The sequence below is a fragment of the Chenopodium quinoa genome, unplaced genomic scaffold (genome assembly GCF_001683475.1).
Source record: "Chenopodium quinoa cultivar QQ74 unplaced genomic scaffold, ASM168347v1, whole genome shotgun sequence".
In the NCBI taxonomy this organism is placed as follows: Eukaryota; Viridiplantae; Streptophyta; class Magnoliopsida; order Caryophyllales; family Amaranthaceae; genus Chenopodium; species Chenopodium quinoa.
The window spans coordinates 10,838,506-10,855,778 of record NW_018743252.1 but is presented as its reverse complement, the minus strand read 5'-3'; the positions used below and the strand labels follow the sequence as shown (position 1 = coordinate 10,855,778).

The following is a 17,273-nucleotide window of genomic DNA, read 5'->3' as shown; positions in this document are numbered from 1 at the left end:
CCCAATTTTAAGTTATGTAATAAATATGATTAATCAAATAACAAGCATTTAAATAAATTGATAATAGATATAAAGAGATTTGGGTTACATTCGAAAAAAATAAACACAACTTTGTTTGACTATTAAAATTATTACAATGTAATCTATAAAGTAAAATTAGTTCCAAACAATTAAAAAAAATAATAAAATAGAATTTAAGCGCACATAATTAAAGAGATGAAAAAATTACGGAAATATGTATTCATCAAAAGATCATATATAGTCGAATAACACATTAGTAATCATTATCAACAAGGCAGTACGCCGGTATTTGATTAAATAGCTAAATGAGAGTAGTTAGAGGTTTGAAGATTTATAATACTGTACTTTAAATATACGAAGTATATATTATACACTATATAACGAAATCCAAATACAAGTAAATAAAAGGGAAAAATCCAAAATCAAGAAAAAGAAGTTAAATGGGAGCACTTTGTATAAACTATAAAATGAAATAAAAAAAATCTCAAAAGAGAAAAAAGGAATTAAAATTAAATAAAAATATGTATTTGTGAAGACTCAATCCTAGAAATGAAGGAAGAAACAAGCCCTATTCTAAGCCCAACAGCCACCAGACCATATTCAGCCTTTATGGTACTAGTTGCACATATAATATATATATTGTTATTTACTAAAGTTGTTTATGCTTACAAAAATAATTTTTTTAATTTTTTTTTTAAAAAAATGGGGGGACAGCTGTCCCCCCATGTTCCTATAGTGGCTCCGCCACAACCGTGCAATGTACTTTTTTTACTTTTTTTTAGAGGAACATGTGTAATGTACATACCTCAACGTCCCAATTTTGTTAGCATGTTTTGACCGGCACAATGTTTTATAGCTTACTTTGACCGATATAATGTTTTATACAAATTTAATTGACTTTTTTTTGTGATAATTAATAATCAAGGTTTTTTATTTTTATTTATTGAATTGTAGTGTTATTATTATAAATAAATCAACAAATATATACTTCGTAATAAAAGTTAAAGAGTCAATCCAAGTTGAAGGAAAAAAAACGATACAAAATGATACGGAGTAGTACATTATTATTGTAATATATTACTTCGTATATGTTTGTTTATTTTAGAAAAAAATAACTATTATAAAATAATGAAAGATAGGTTAAAATATTATTATCATTGAATGCATATAGAATATACTTTGTATATAATATAGTTGTCAAATTGAAGGTTAAATATTCTAATGTATATAAATTAATATTCACGAAGATTTGTAAAAAAAAAAAAAAAAAAAAAAAAAAAAAAAAGGAAAGTAAAAAATGGCGAGAAACATTTTAATCAGAACATGACAAGTCAGATTCACCTTTAGTATTATGTTATTGATGATTACTGTAATATATTACTTTGTATATGTTTGTTTATTTTAGAAAAAAATACCTATTATAAAATAATGAAAGATAATTTAGAATATTATTATCATTGAATGCATATAGAATATACTTCGTATATAATATAGTTGCCAAATTGAAAGTTAAATATTCTAATATATATAAATTAATATTCACGAAGATTTGTAAAAAAAAAGAAAGGAAATTAAAAAATGGCGGGAAACATTTTAATCTGAACATGACAAGTGTCATGTCAGATTCACCTTTAGTATTATGTTATTGATTATTGATTGATTTTATATAATGAATGAGATATTTTAAAAAAAAAATTAAAAAAAAAAACTTTTGGAGGGAAAATGGCAAGACCAAAAAGCGACACGTGTCATTCCTGGTATCCGTTTTAGTATTATGTTATTGATTATTGATGATTGATAATAAGGAATGTATAGATGTAAAGATAAAGACATAAAAGTAATATACATTTTGTATACCATGAACTTTGTAAAACTATTTAATCTAATTAATCTTTTTAATGTTTCCAATTTAACTAACATGAAAGATCACTTGTTGACAGGAAAGACAAATAGACACTGTATAAGCTGCTTTACAATCTAAGAATTCATCAATTGCAGCGTTGCGAGTTGAAACAAGATAGTAACACTAGTAAGGGGCTCAGTTACTACACATAGAGCTACCACTAAAAAAGTTTGGAATAACATCAAGAATTGCTAAATCTGTCCACAGCCATATTAAGTTCTTCAAGACCTCAGTAAGACAGTAAACCTTGGTTGTTCCTTCAAGAAACTGAAGTAAGAAAAGGTGAGAGAGAGAATTTACATCTGCCAGTCATGGATCAGTACTTCTATGTTTGCTATGTCCATCAACACCTCGTTCCAGTCAACTATATAAGCTGCAAAATAAATAAGAATGAAGCCAAATATCATTAAAAAAAATGCATGCCATACATATCAATGTCAAGATATAGATTCATAGTAGGCTGAGAAAGATTGAGTTCGCTTGCTAGCTCAGCTTAGCTTGACATCTCAGATCCTAATTCATGTTAATCCTGGAAACATTAAGCTCCATTAAGGTCATATAACTCGAATGGAGCTTGCCAAGCTCAGACAACTCAAAGCTTGAGCCAAGCTCAAGAAATAAGTTGCAATCAAGTTAGTTCTACTCCTTGCCACAACATTCATAGAGCTAGATTATCGTGGATATATTGGTATCCTTTACTAACATTAACAGAATTACAGACACACTGACACAAGCTTCTTATGAGAAATTTTATAAATAATAAAGTTGAGCTATGTATGAGCTTTTCAAGCTGCACCCAAGTCTCCCCAACTTAACTCATTTTAGGTTCCGAGTAGAACGAATTAATTTGCTAACCAAGATGCATCAATTATCCAGACATAATGTATCATAAAAGTTTTAACAAACATGGAAAACCTACACAGCTACACAATAAATGTAAAGAATAAAGGATAATCTGAATATTTAGACATGAAATTTCACTTGAAAGAGGGTAAAGAAAACCAGATGAGCAACTTACTTCATATTCCCACTATCTACATGCATTTCATCTTAGAAATACCATTTTCCATCACAGCAACATCAGTTGGATTCTCCAATCCCCTCTTTGGTGTGTCCCTATCATGAAGGATGTTCTCATCAATTTTTCCCAAAACAGTCTTTCGGCGCTTTCGATGGAATGTAAATTTTAGAACTCTGTCTCTCCCAGCTAACGGACAGTGACTGCTACCAAATTCTTCCGAGATAGGCACATCAATCAGCAATGAATCCTGTAGGGCATCATCAGGAATAGTATGGGACTTATCAATTAAAGCCTCTTTTGTACCATTTCCTTCTTCAGCACACACCACATTCTTGAGTAATTGACAATGACTGCTGCCAAATCCTTTTGCAATAGGCACATCAACCAGCACTGAATCCTGTAATGCACCATCAGTAACAGTATGTGATTTATCCCATGAATCCTCTCTGGTTTCTGCACCATTTCCTTCTCCGGCACATGCTACATTCTCAAAATTACAGCCCAAGTTCAAGTCATCAGATTCTGACACACAACAAACTTTAATCTTCTTAGGATCCATTTCAACTACACCCATTGGAAACTCAACAGGCACATTCACAACACTGGAACATCGTTTCAATGGACCATGAATATGCTGCAATCGTGTTTTTTCAAACTTTTTACGAGAACCCTGCAAGGAAGCAATTGCTTCCCTGTATTTGGCATTTTTTCGAGTAGATCTGCGAAGAGATTTGACCGCTTGGTCTTCGTAACAGCTGCTATGCTGTGATAACTGTCTCAATGGAATATTCTTGACATTACTCTGATTAGTCTTGGAAAAAATGTTAACACTATCATTTTCATGCTGCCTGCAAAACAATGTTTCCTCTGCATTGGTTGTTGACTGAACGTTTAGCAAATTTTTTGGATCTTCAGATTGTGAACTAGGCAGCATTACATTTGGCAAGTTTCCTTGAAATGCACATATCCTTTGTGTTGATCCATTTCTGCATAAATCAGTTTCCCTATTTTGCATTATGATGGAACTACAATCATCATTAGGAGCATGAAGTTGATTCAAATGTGAACTAGTAGATAGGTCAGCATCATTTATGTCTTGAAAAAACCTATAAGGTGCTGTTGTATGTAGAGACACAGCTTTCTTCTCATTATCTACCAATACAGAATTTGTATCTGAGACCTGGGATATGAAAGAATGAGGAACATTATCTTGAGGCGCACATTCTTGAACAGGCTCATTGGTTACAAGGATATGATTATTACTCAGAGGCTTTTCCTGGGTTTGCCTCATAATCTCCAAATGCTCCTGTACTTGATTGAACTCATCCCTGAGATCTACAATGATTCCCTCAGCCTCGCAGAGCTGTGCTTCAAGCTCTTCGATTTTCATTTCTTGTTTCAAAGATCTAGCTTCTGCCTCTATAAGCTGCAAAAATAAGTATTTTTTCTATCAACTCCTCACTCCTAATACAATTACAAATCATCTCATGAAAACAATAAACAGTATATTTCAGATCAGTTCAGTAATAATATAACTAAGGACAAGCTTAATAAGATGCTAGCGGATGTCTAGGTGTAGCTTGCATGACAACGTAGCTGAAAGTCAAAACGTGCTTCATTGAAAAATTAGCATTTAACAGCAAACCATAACATTAATCCTACCTATATCAAAGCCAAATCCTTCTAACACAAAATTTGAACCTTCATGACTATTAAGGCAATTATACATTGTTCTCAACAGGTACCAATTGATAAACTACCAATCTAGTTTCACTAATCTACAGTGTTGAATTTTACTCATATTCAGATTAACATTGTTATGAAGCTGTGTGCACCCAACATTTCATTTGTAATATCTGTTAGTCATTCCTGGGACGCAGTAAGTCTAATGACTTTCTAATATAAAGTTTTTTTTTTTTTTTTTTTAAATCTGATTCTCTAAAATTTCATTAAGATGCATTATTATATTCCTATTATTATAAACCCCTTGCAAATTGAATCAAAATGCTGTTGCTACAAGAGTACCACCTTCACAATTATAATGAACTAAATTATCCAATTGATTGAATTTAATGCTACCAGTTTCTATTGTCGTGAGGAAAAAAATAACTCTCAAGCTACACTAAATTTTCAAATTCTCTTTACTATATATGTGCTTCTTACTTATTGGAAGTATGGTCAAGATGTGAATAGCATTTAGATAAAAGGTATGATGGAAATAATTTCTCCAATATCTGATATTCCTTACCCCTTCGCAGGTAGGAGCCTTTTTAAAGGCATTGAGGAAATGACAATGTTATGCTAGATTTTAATTGTTCTATCTTAATAAAAAGAGTTTTGGTATAGCTTACATACTTATATTGCAAAATAAATGGAGAAAACAATAGGCTTAGCAGATTCCTAAACCTTATACATAGATCATGAGTCAGTCATGAAAAGTTTTGCAAAAGATGCCAAAAGTATTTCACATTACTTCCGCAGTATAGACATTAGCAAAATTACATAAAATTGTATTAGGTTGAGCATCAATGTGAATGAACCTACAAGTCACTTTATTCTGCTCTAGTAAAGACAAAGAACCCAAATGATGGGAGAACCCTGTCTAGCGTTTGAAATCCCATGCCCTTAGAAGATCAGATTGTTCCAAAAAGGAAAACTTTGAAAACTTCATGGTACCCAATTGGGTAGGTTACAGCCTTTGAGGCCAAAGCCCATCACTAATAGATCATACCTAAGAGCCTCACATTGTCAAATAGTACCTTTAGCCATTAATGACCATACCTTTGAGGTCATTATGTTCAAGTAAGGAAGTAGTATGGTCATTACGTTTGAGTAAGGAAGTAGATCATACTATATCCAATACCATAAAAAGAAGAATAGGATGCTCCTCATTACAAGGTTCACGAATGTACTGTCCAAAAAGGACATGAGATAAATGGTCCAATTGATTATATTGGAGCCTAAAGTTTTTTTCTAACACATCCCTAATTACATATTTGAAAATAGTCCAAACTCCAACCTATCATAAGCACAAAAAGGGAAATCCTAGCATTAAAGGCACATCCACTAAACAGAGTTTTCTAAAAGATAAACACCACACTAATACATATCTAATCATACCAGTTACACCAAGTGCCTCATTTTATTTTGTTCATTTAACTGCTTCATCAGCCAAAATGTACCTTATATATCAACTCCAAACAATACTAACAGAAATTCATAAACACAGCAATTTCAAACCCCTTTCCCAAAAGCAAAGAAATCATAGAAACCCAACAAAGTTCAATAAAAACACTACAAAAATATTAGTCCACCCCATAATGATAAGGAAAACAGAATTACTAGAAACAAAAACATTAATTTAAAATTCTTAACCATATAGCTTCAAACCTAACAAAACCCTGTTCAATAAAACAATAATCAACACAATAAAATATAGAAAAACAGCAAATTTACCAAATTAAAAATCAAAATAACGAATTATTATATTACCATGGAATTAAAATGATCTTTTAAACGAAGAAGCATGTTAAGAGACTCCTCTTTCAAAGAAACCAATTGCTGCTGAAAGCTAAGAGCTTTGCATTCTGCCGCCATAACTCTTGCTGCTGCTTCTTTTGAAGTGTTCATTATTACTTCTGCATATACTTTCTTCAATGCCTCCATTTTCATCTGCAACCCCAATACACCAATTCAGACCCAAATTTCATCCAGAAATAAATTAATTAAACAACAAATTAGAAACTGGATGTCAAACAATATATGTAGTAACTAAATAAATCATTTCAGACCCAAGATCAAACAAACAAATAATACAAATTCTATTAATAAAAAATAAATAAATAAAGGGTAACAAATTATAAAGATTACTACCAAAATTCTCAGAAATTGTATAACAAACTAATTAAAAACAAACAAAATCATTTCAAACCCAAAATAAAAAACAGAAATGGGTGACATAAATTAATAACAAAATTTAATTTTGATGTTGAAAATTCTGCAACCCAGATCATTATTACATAATTAAGTACCCAAAATTCACAATTTTAAATTTTTTTTTCAAAATAGAGAGTAAAAAAGAATGATTAATAGCAAATTACTGGATATTATTACAAGAATTGTACAAACAATTACCTGGGAATCATCTGCCATTGAAGGAAGATGGTTGAGTTCTTGAGTTTAGTGAATGAGGGTAGTGGAGTGAGGTCGTGTAGAATGTTGTTTCCCCCCTTTTTTCACTGTACTGGTACTATTTAGTTTGAAAGTACTGTTTTACCCTTTATTTGAGGTTAATTTTACGAGATAAGTCATTTATTTGTGAAGTGTAAATTTGTTATTTTTTTCGTCGTTTTAATGTGTTGGATGATTGAAACGCCGTGTTTAAGCCCTTTGTTGTAATGTGATTGACGATTATAACCTTTTAGGCGCTAAAAATTGAAAGAATGGGAATTAGTAGAATTGGTTAAATGCCATGCTGGTTATATTAGGCTAATTTGAATTAGGACAATTAAGAATTAGCATTTATCCAATTATTTGGTCCAAATTATCTAATTCAATATCTCGTAATAAACTGTGAGCCAACAGGTCTTGGCTGCACTCTACTGCAGCCAAGATGGCTACAACAAGGCCCAACAGCCGAAACACGAACGCGGACCAGACCACTAAAAACGGTCCACCCAACAAAATCCATCACTCTTTTTAAAAAAAAAACCGTCACTTTTAAACCACCATCATCAACATTGATTTCAACTTCTCCTCCCAAAAAATCATTTACTTCCCAACATCAATTTACTTTCTCTCTCCTTTCTCTAGTTTTCTCTCTCTAAAAAATTGCAAACTCCATGGAAAGTAAGCTTCAACCCAAATCTCTCTCTCTTCTCTGCAATTTTTTCTCACTTTTCTCTGTAATTATTCTCTTCTCTTCAATTTTTTCTCTCTCTAAAAAAAATTCAAAAATCAGCATGGATATTCAACAAGAACTCCATATATAAGCAAAGAATCTTACTTTTTTTTTTAACTGTCACTCTCAAACTTAAATTTCTAATATTTATTACTCCGTACTTCTCTATTTGATTTTCTCTCTCTAACAATCAATCACACAATTCACCCTCTCCAAAAAAACAACCATGGATATTTGAAATGAGATATAAAAAAAATGAATCCTTCCAAAAAAAAAAGGCAATTTTATGTTAATTTCACTTAATTTTGTTTGAATTTTTATGAATATCACTTAAATTCGTTTGAGTATTGTTAATTACTCTTTTGTTCGAAATTTTATTGAAAATATTAAAAAAAAATTAATGAAATCAAACGGATACAGTATGTTCATAAAATATTTTGAAATGTTCATAATATAAATATTTGTTGTTCATATGATAAATATTGTTAATGTTCATAAAATGTTCTCATTTTGTTTGTTTATGCTTATGTTCAAATTTTAATGCTTATGTTCACTTTCTGAAAATGCATATGTTCAATTTCTTAAATGCTTATATTCATATATTTGAATGCTCAAGTAAACTTTCTGAAATGAATATGTTCACTTTTTGAAATTCATATGTTCATATTTTTTTATGTATATGTTCACCTTTTGAAATTCTTATGTTCATACACATTCAAAAAATGAACCAATGCATATGTTCATATTTTGAATGCGTATATTCATTTTCAAAAATGCATATATTCATATTTTTAATGCATGTATGTTCATATTTCGTAACACTTATAATGCGTATCTTTCATAATCATTTTCTTCAAATTTCTTATGTTCATAATTAAAGGTCATAAATTCAATTCATATGAATTATATGTTTACAAACCTAATGTTTGTGAAATCAAACGGATACAGTATGTTCATAAAATGTTTTGAAATGTTCATAATATAAATATTTGTTGTTCATATGATAAATATTCTCTATGTTCATATAATGTTCTCATTTTGTTTATTTATGCTTATGTTCAAATTTTAATGCTTATGTTCACTTTCGGAAAAAGCATATGTTCATATTTTTTTATGCATATGTTCAATTTTTTAAATGCTTATATTCATATATTTGAATGCTTAAGTAAACTTTCTGAAATGTATATGTTAACTTTCTGAATTCATATGTTCATAATTTTTTATGTATATGTTCACCTTTTGAAATTCTTATATTCATACACATTCAAAAATGAACCAATGCATAGGTTCATATTTTGAATGCGTATGTTCATTTTCTAAAATGCATATATTCATATTTTTAATGCATGTTCATATTTTGTAAAAACTTATGATGTGTACCTTTCATAATCATTTTCTCCAATTTTCTTATGTTCATAATTAAAGGTCGTAAATTCAATTCATATGAATTATATGTTCACAAACCTAATCAAATCGATCATAATACATTACAAAATCACCACCTAATATAATCGAAATTCATACATAGATCAAATTGATAGAAATTTAACAAAATACAATTACAATTGAATATAACCTTTCAAAAAAAACTTAAATGAACACGTCCAAAAATAAAAATGTAAATAACAAAGTTGCTGCTCATTTCCAACTTCTTTCATCATTAATTTGGATACTTCGGCTTGTACTCTCTGAAAAAATAAAAATAACAAAGTGTTCATGACCTGCACAATAGATGTTCATAAAGTGGACTACGAATGTTCACAATGATTATATATAGTGAAATAACAGTGTTCATTGTTTGGTGAATTGAATGTACATTGCTCACTTCTGGAGAATGAATGTTCATAGTATAGAAATGGAATGTTCATATTGAATATATATATGTGTTCAAAATGTAAATCATAAACGAATACAATGTTAAATGTATTAAATGTTCATATAATGAACTAAAAAAAAATCAATTAAAAAAAACATAACATATTAAGCAATTCAAGATTTCGTAACTTATTGAAGAAATCAATAGCAATTGTAAATTGAAATAGTGCAATTCATCAAAATGTAGATAGTTTTTCAACAAATTCATGAAATTCATAATTATAAAATCACAAAATGAATCTAAAAATGCAGAACAACATTTATCAAATTATAAAATCAGATTAGCAAGATGAATCATCAAATTCATTGAATTCATCAAAATCAATGTCATCAACATCAATTAATCAATAGTATATTGAAATTCATAAAATTATAAAATATAAACTAATTAATTATAAACAACACAAAAACTAACCTCCATTGATGATTTCATGAGGAATAGCAACCACCTCCATTATTAAGTAAAGAACAGAGGAGAGAGAAAATCTTGATTAAAAGAGAAGAAGAAGAGAGAGAAAATATCAAATGGAATAAAAGAAAAAGGAGAGAGAAAATTGCAACAAAAAAGGAATCAATCCATATACGAAGTAAATGACATAAGAAAAGGGGGATATTCAGTGAAGTTCTAGCAGGAAGAAGGGAAAGTTGAAGGAGAAAATAGCAAATTGTGTTTCATTAATAAAGACCTGCGTTTTGGCTTGTTGCAGCCATCTTAGCTGCGTTAGAATGCAGCCAAGAATTTGTAACTGTGAGCGATTGTATAATTTAATTGGAGGTAGCTTTTTGGGTAACCTATGATACTAGGATCAATAGGTAGTAATTGCTTTGTGTCATAGTTGTTGAATATGATCTACATTAAAATTGGCTTGATCTATGTAAAATCTACCGTATCAAAGCCATGTTATATTTGTTTCATACCAAATTGAGTTATATTCTTGTCATGTTATACTACCTCCGTTCTAAATTACTCGCAACTTTGGAATATTTTATATCTCACAAATAATACCTCAAATTTGCGAATAATTTGGACCAAAGGTAGTATTAGGGATGGCAATGGGTCGGGTTGAATGGGAGACCCGCCCCATCCCCGCCCAAGTAGGGCGGGAATGGAGGGAGGTTTGGCGGGTGATGGGGCGGGGATGGGTATAAAATGTGTACCCGCCATGAGTAATGGGGCGGGTATGGATTTTAGAGTAGACCCGCCCCGTACCCACCATATGCCTGTACCATATTTCTTTTAAAAGAGTTGAGAATTTATGAAACTTGATTACTCCATAAGTCCTAATAAACTTGAATAGTGAAAGTCCCAATTTTCTTAACCTAATTTGATATAATTGTCATTAATGTGGTACAATAGAGCATCATGGAAAAGGGTTTGGGACGATTTTGGGGCGAGTATGAGGTGGGTATTGTTGACCTTATGTTTTGATGATGACTCAAGGAATCTAAGCAAACCCATATAAGTTTAACTTTCGTTTTTAGCTTTGATTAATGACAGGTTTATGCTATGAAATTCTTGAGTGAAAAGGGAGCATGGAACAAGGTCTAAGTCAGCTATGGGAGGATAAAGAAGTCAATCACAATTCGTGTTCCTTTATTGAGGAACTGAAGCTCCAGAGTTGAAGCTTCGAAGGCAAGTTCCTTGAGAGAGGAACTGAAGCTTCAGAGTCGAAGCTTCTTAGAGTTTCAAGGAGTCTAATGTATTTTATCTTCATTTTAGGCTTCTTGTATTTATGCTAAGTACAATGATAATTTAGTACTTAAGTGGATTTAATTTTATATATGATAAAGATTTTATTTTCCATATTTTAACTTGTTAATTTTCGAAAATATCTTTTGTGAAAAGACTTTTTGTTTTGTTCATGCCTATCTTTTTGGGAAATCGATTTTTGAAAATCTTTATATAAACGCGTGTTTACTTTGTCAAAAGTATTTTTGAGAAAATTAAGGAAGCAGTAAAACCACTTCCTTTAGTTGCGGTTTTACTTGCTGCCCAAGATCCCACTCCTTACACTTCCTAATATAAAGGGAGTTGTGGTTGAGTGGTGATTGAGGCAACAACTATTTTAACTTCCTAATTCTTCTATAAATAGCTTCGGTTTTCTGTTAAGAAAAAACACACTTGAGCATTACAGTCTTTTAGCTTCCAAAAGAGTCATAATCCACTTAAGTTCTTGAGTGTCTTTGTACTTTGCAATTTAGAGTTTAATCTTGAGTTGTATTGGGATAGAGTTTGGGGAAACTCTAAGAGTGTTTTTAATGCTTTGAGTGAAGCAAGGAGAAAGAGAGAGTTAGAGAGATCAACTAATTGTGGGATCAGTTGAAGGGAGCTTGAGTTCGTTGAGGAACTTAAGTTTAGAGTCTAATTTGTAATAGGTTGTTTGCCCTATTATTATTAAGAGTTGAGTTTAAAATCCCTTGTGATCGTAGTTTTTCTTCTTGATTAGGGCCAAGAAGTTTTCCACGTAAAATCTCTCTTTGCACTTTTAGTTTTTGTTTGAGTTCCTTTATAAATTCCGCAAAAATTACCCCAATTCCTCTACAATACAATTCACCCCCCCTCTTGTATTGTTCATTCGAGTCAACAGGTATGAATATCCAAGTGGGTGATGGGGCGGGGACGGATCATATCTTGTACCCGGTGGGGGTGGGTATGGATGTGGATATTGTACCCGCCACTGGTGGTGGGGCGGGGATGGGTATAAGATTTTTAGGCGGGTATGGGTATGGAGGTACCATCATCCGCATCCGACCCACCCCATTGCCATGAATCAATCAAGATTCATCTATTCAAATTTAATTTGACTTTTATTAAAATTTAAAAAATAATAATAATAAAAAAAAAACTCAGGCGCCATTCAATTTTGAACTTAGGTTGTCTTAGGTCAAATTTAGAATGGGTTTATGGGAGGTGAATTCAAATCTAAGTTTACTTTAGGGTTGATATAGGGTTTGATAAACTTTAAGTTGTGTCATTCTTGGTTTTCAATAGGATCAGTATTGATTTCAGTCAAGTTGGATTTAGGTTATGTTTACTTCACCTTATTTTTACTTATTTCAGAAGAAAAAAAAAAATTCATATTAGATCAGGAAAAAAAAAAAGTTCAGATCAAATCAGAAAAAATAAGTTCATATCAGATCATCTATTTATGTGCATTTTTTATCACTAAATATCTTTAATTTTGTAATGAAAAAAATTCTGAAAATTACATATTAATAAAGTACACATTGTTACGAATCTAACAAGACCGCACTTGATGCATTTTTTCCGTATAGATTATCGTATATTTAAGGTCAAAGTTTGGTCAAATTTGACATTCAGATCAGATCAGATCAAAACCAGATCAGAGTAGGCCAGACCAGATTGATTAGTTCGAATAAGCATATATAAGGCGAGCTAAACAAAGCCTTATATAATTACACTTTTTATAATTCAATAGAGTGACTATTTGCCTTAAAAAACCTATATAATTTCCAACAAGAGGTATATACTATACCTATGATTTGATCCTAAAGTCATATTTATTGTTTCGAAAAAGGTAATTTGATAAAATGTATCCATGCAAGTAAGCTCTTTTCTCCTCCAAATATTTGATAACTAGTTTAGAACCCGTGCTATGCCAATTTTATAGCACAATCATACTTTTATTATTCGTTTATTAAAAAAAACATATAAAATGAAATCATTGTTTGTAAAAAAAAATAAAAATAAAAAATATATAATAAACATTGTATTGAGATGTTTTATAGTTAAGTAAAGTGAGAAGGAAGGAGTATGGAGTAATAATATTTTTAGTATTCGTAATACACAATTTTTTATATGTAGCTGGCTACACCGTGTGGCGAGGTTACTTGAGTTACTCGATCAGTGGTTACTCGAGTTACCCGGTCATGGGTCACTTAAGGGGTTCAGTCAGGCAGTGGCGTATCCAGGAACTCCGAAGAGTGGGTTCAAAATCGTAAATAAATAAATAAATAAATAAATAAATAAATGAAATGAAAATACATTCATTAAAAATTCAATACATAAGTTCAAATTTGGAATTACAAATTTTCATAATTTGGTAACATGAACCACATCATCATAAACTCCAGCAAATAAAGTTTCTCTCCAGAAAAATGACTAAACAATCATTCAAGCGGGTTTCTCGACACGTTTCAAGAAAGACTCTAAACTCATGGTGGAAACAAGAAACTCCATAATCTACATTATTATCAAGCAACATTCATATGATTATTAATTTATCCATAAAAAATTAAAGATTCAATTGTAACGTAAAATTCTAGTTTTTAATATAGTAAAGGAAAAATTAGAAAATAACACCCAAAAATTATCACGATTTTGATAATAACACCACCAAAAAAAAGTTTTTATTATAACACCACAAAAAAAATCAAAAATTTGGTTTCACCACCACTTAACTTTGCCATCCAAAAAAATCGTTAAGTGGGCCCCACACAGTACACGTGTCAATCAACTATTGGATAAAAAAATCAAAAAAAAAAAAAGAAAAGAAAAACTCTATAATCCTAACCCAGCCACCATCACCACCATCGGCGCCGGTTTCTACCGCCGTTAACTTGACCCTACCATGGCCGACACCCCAACCCAACCCCTATCACTGTCTCCCAGACGTCACCGAACCACCCAGACCCCAACCCAAACAAGCCAACCCCCATCATCGTCTCCCCGATCCGAATCCATCGCCAAACCACCCAAATCCAACCCTAACCAGCCCAGCCACCGTACTCCTCTACCAAACCCAACCAATATTCGTCGCCAAACCGCCGTACCCATACCCAAACCCACTAACCGCCCTACTCCTCTCACCCTCACCTTGAACCAAATCGGGGCTGGTTAATTCGTGGGTGTTTGGGCATATTTCGACAGTCAAGGGGTGGTCGGTTGGCTGGTTTTGTGGGTCGAGGTTGGTCGGTTGGGATTGGGTGAAGGCGGTGGAGGCTGGGTTGGAGAATGGCGGTAGGAACGGCGGCGCCGATGGTGGCTGGGTCTTTTAAGGGTTTTTTCCTTTTTTTTGTTTTTTTATTTATTTTAATCCAATGCATAATTGACACGTGTACAATGTAGGACCCACTAACGGTTTTTTGGATGAAAAAGTTAAGTGGTGGTGAAATCAAAATTTTTGGTTTTCTGGTGGTGTTATAATCTAAGTTGTTTTTTTTTTTTTGGTGTTATTATCAAAATCGTGACAATTTTTTGGTGTTATTTTCTAATTTTTCCTATAGTAAATTAAGAGATGTGCCCAATGAATTCCCTAGATATACAAAATGGGGTATAAATGTATTTTCAAGTACCAGTGGAAGGGTAAATGCATCTTTTCACGTACTAGTTGAGGGGTATATGTGTAATTTCCTCACGAAACAGTAAATGCAAGTTGCAAACAGTAAAAAAATAGCTCAGCAAAACAACTGAATAAATGACCACGCTTTTTCAATATATTTACAAAAATGTCACCAGATTAACAAAAATTCGTTTATCTGACAGATAAACTTGTATTTGACGATAAATTAATATTAAACCAAAATTAATCAAGTATCAAAGCTAAAATCTCTAAATAATCTAGCATTCCAAGTTCTAACTCCAAAAAATCAATGTTACACACAACACAAAAAACCCATTATACAGATATAATGTACTTTATCAATCTCCAATTAGAAAACTGTTAGGTACATACTCCATCAAAGCATCAATTACCAATAAAAAAAATCTCCAACAAGTAAGACTATTCTTCCACAATCAATTATCCAATTATATATCAACTCATTAGAGCTTCTCTCCCGATTCTAGGAGATCCTGGTATCGATTCTCACCCCCGCCCTTGTGGCTCTTTAAACACCCAAAAAAACTCAGCAATATGCAATTATCAATCAAATTAAAAATGGAACTTATTTATGGTTTCAAGGGTGTGGGAATTTGGGGGGAAAATGAAAAGTTGAGAAATAAATTTAATAACCCAATAGACCTGATAATAAAAAAATACCACTAAGTTGCGCTTGTATATGTTGGACATTTTTTTAAAAATAAACTGGAGCATATCAATTAATTAAGAAAAAGACCAAAGTTTACAAAATTAGGAACAACAAGCATAATGCTTGGATCCATGAACCTGCCGCAGCAGCTGATCATCAACCCCATGCAACTAAGCCAAACAGTCATAAAAAAGGAATACTACACAACCCACACGTTTTGTTACAAATCAAGAAATTGCTAAAACACCAGCAAAAGGAGCGCAACACACTTTAGACACTCCCTGCAAGGTCGTCCTCGTACACATCCTTTGCAACAACTGGTACCTCATCAAAGAATTTAGCCCCAAATTCAGTTCCCATTGCAATAGCCAACCTGCCCTCCTCCATTGCCATTTTAGCAAGGTTATGAGCCACCCTATTTGCCTCCCTTGGTACATACTTGAAGGTGAAAGTGCATCCTTTGTCCAACAGCGCCTGCATATCCATAAGGATTACTGCATACTCATGGGTTCCATATCTCGCCACATTTTCTATTGTTTTCTTGAGGTTGAGAGCATCAGTCTCAATCGTCACCTCTTTAAGCTGCGCATCCACAACCATTTGCATCCCACCACGCATAGCCATTAGCTCCACCTGTTCCGAGTTGCTAGCCGTGACAGTCCATGCCTTACCAAAAAACCATGTACCATCAGCTAGCCTTGCAACTGCTCCAGCACCAACAATGTGGCCGTTTTTTGCGCCAGGCCCCATCTGTATTCATCTTAATGCACACTACTTGCGGTCTTTGCCATCTTGTTTCACGTATGAGAACAGTAGGAATTTTCCCTTTTCCCTGAAAAATATTAAGAGTTGCATCCAAATCCAACTTATATTTTATAAACAGGGTAATGGGGTGATAAATTGCCAATTGAAAAACCGTATAGTTACGAGCCTTCCAAATGTGCCACAAGGCCACCGCAAAAGTGATTCTCCAAGTAGTACTTAGCTTCAGATTATAATCCACCCATACTTCCCAATTAATGTTGATAAAAGTGTGAAAATTAAAGTCTTTATCCATTTTATTCAAGGAAAAAATCCTAGACCAAAGAGTTCTAGAGTTTATGCAATCCCTAAATAAGTGTAGGTGACTCTCCTCTTCAAGACTACATCTAGTACAAATCGGATCAAAATTATCAATTCTTTCGGCCAATACAGTAGCAGTGGGTAAGATTTGATGACTTGAGTTCCAAACAAGCATTTTGTACTTGAAGGGGATAAGAATGTGCCATAGGCTCTTCCAACTAATAGAGGGAAAAGAGGGATGGGAAACATAGTTAGAGGCTAACTTATAAGCACTTCTAATAGAAAAAAGACCATTCGACTCTATAACCCAACATAAGTTATCATCAACCAAAACATTATGAGGGAGGGGAATATTTTCAATTAATTTACAAAGGAAGTCCGGGATGATGTGTTTAATTTTATTAGTATTCCACATTCTATTATCAATGATATGGTTAACCCCCCAATGAGCCATAGAGTTAGGAATAGGTTTATCAATGACTAAGTAGATTGGCTTACCC

General features: G+C 32.3%; 1 protein-coding gene across 1 annotated transcript; it reads right to left on the bottom strand.

Annotated features, from left to right (window-relative positions):
* Positions 1 to 1,869: 1,869 nt before the first annotated feature.
* Positions 1,870 to 8,105, bottom strand: LOC110735241. The gene is made up of 4 exons (XM_021915428.1): positions 7,080 to 8,105; positions 6,438 to 6,617; positions 2,943 to 4,371; positions 1,870 to 2,297 (listed from the first exon to the last, which is right to left on the bottom strand). The coding sequence occupies exons 1-3, from the start codon at positions 7,095 to 7,097 to the stop codon at positions 2,959 to 2,961; spliced, it is 1,611 nt and encodes a 536-aa protein (XP_021771120.1). The 5' UTR covers positions 7,098 to 8,105; the 3' UTR covers positions 1,870 to 2,297; positions 2,943 to 2,958.
* Positions 8,106 to 17,273: the final 9,168 nt, after the last annotated feature.

What these genes read in the sequence shown, in the direction of transcription:
- LOC110735241 (XM_021915428.1), bottom strand. An exon ending in AAGATCATTTTAATTCCATG is followed by an intron (nt 4,372 to 6,437) that starts GTAATATAATAA and finishes TTATTTTTGCAG; the next exon opens with CTTATAGAGGCAGAAGCTAG.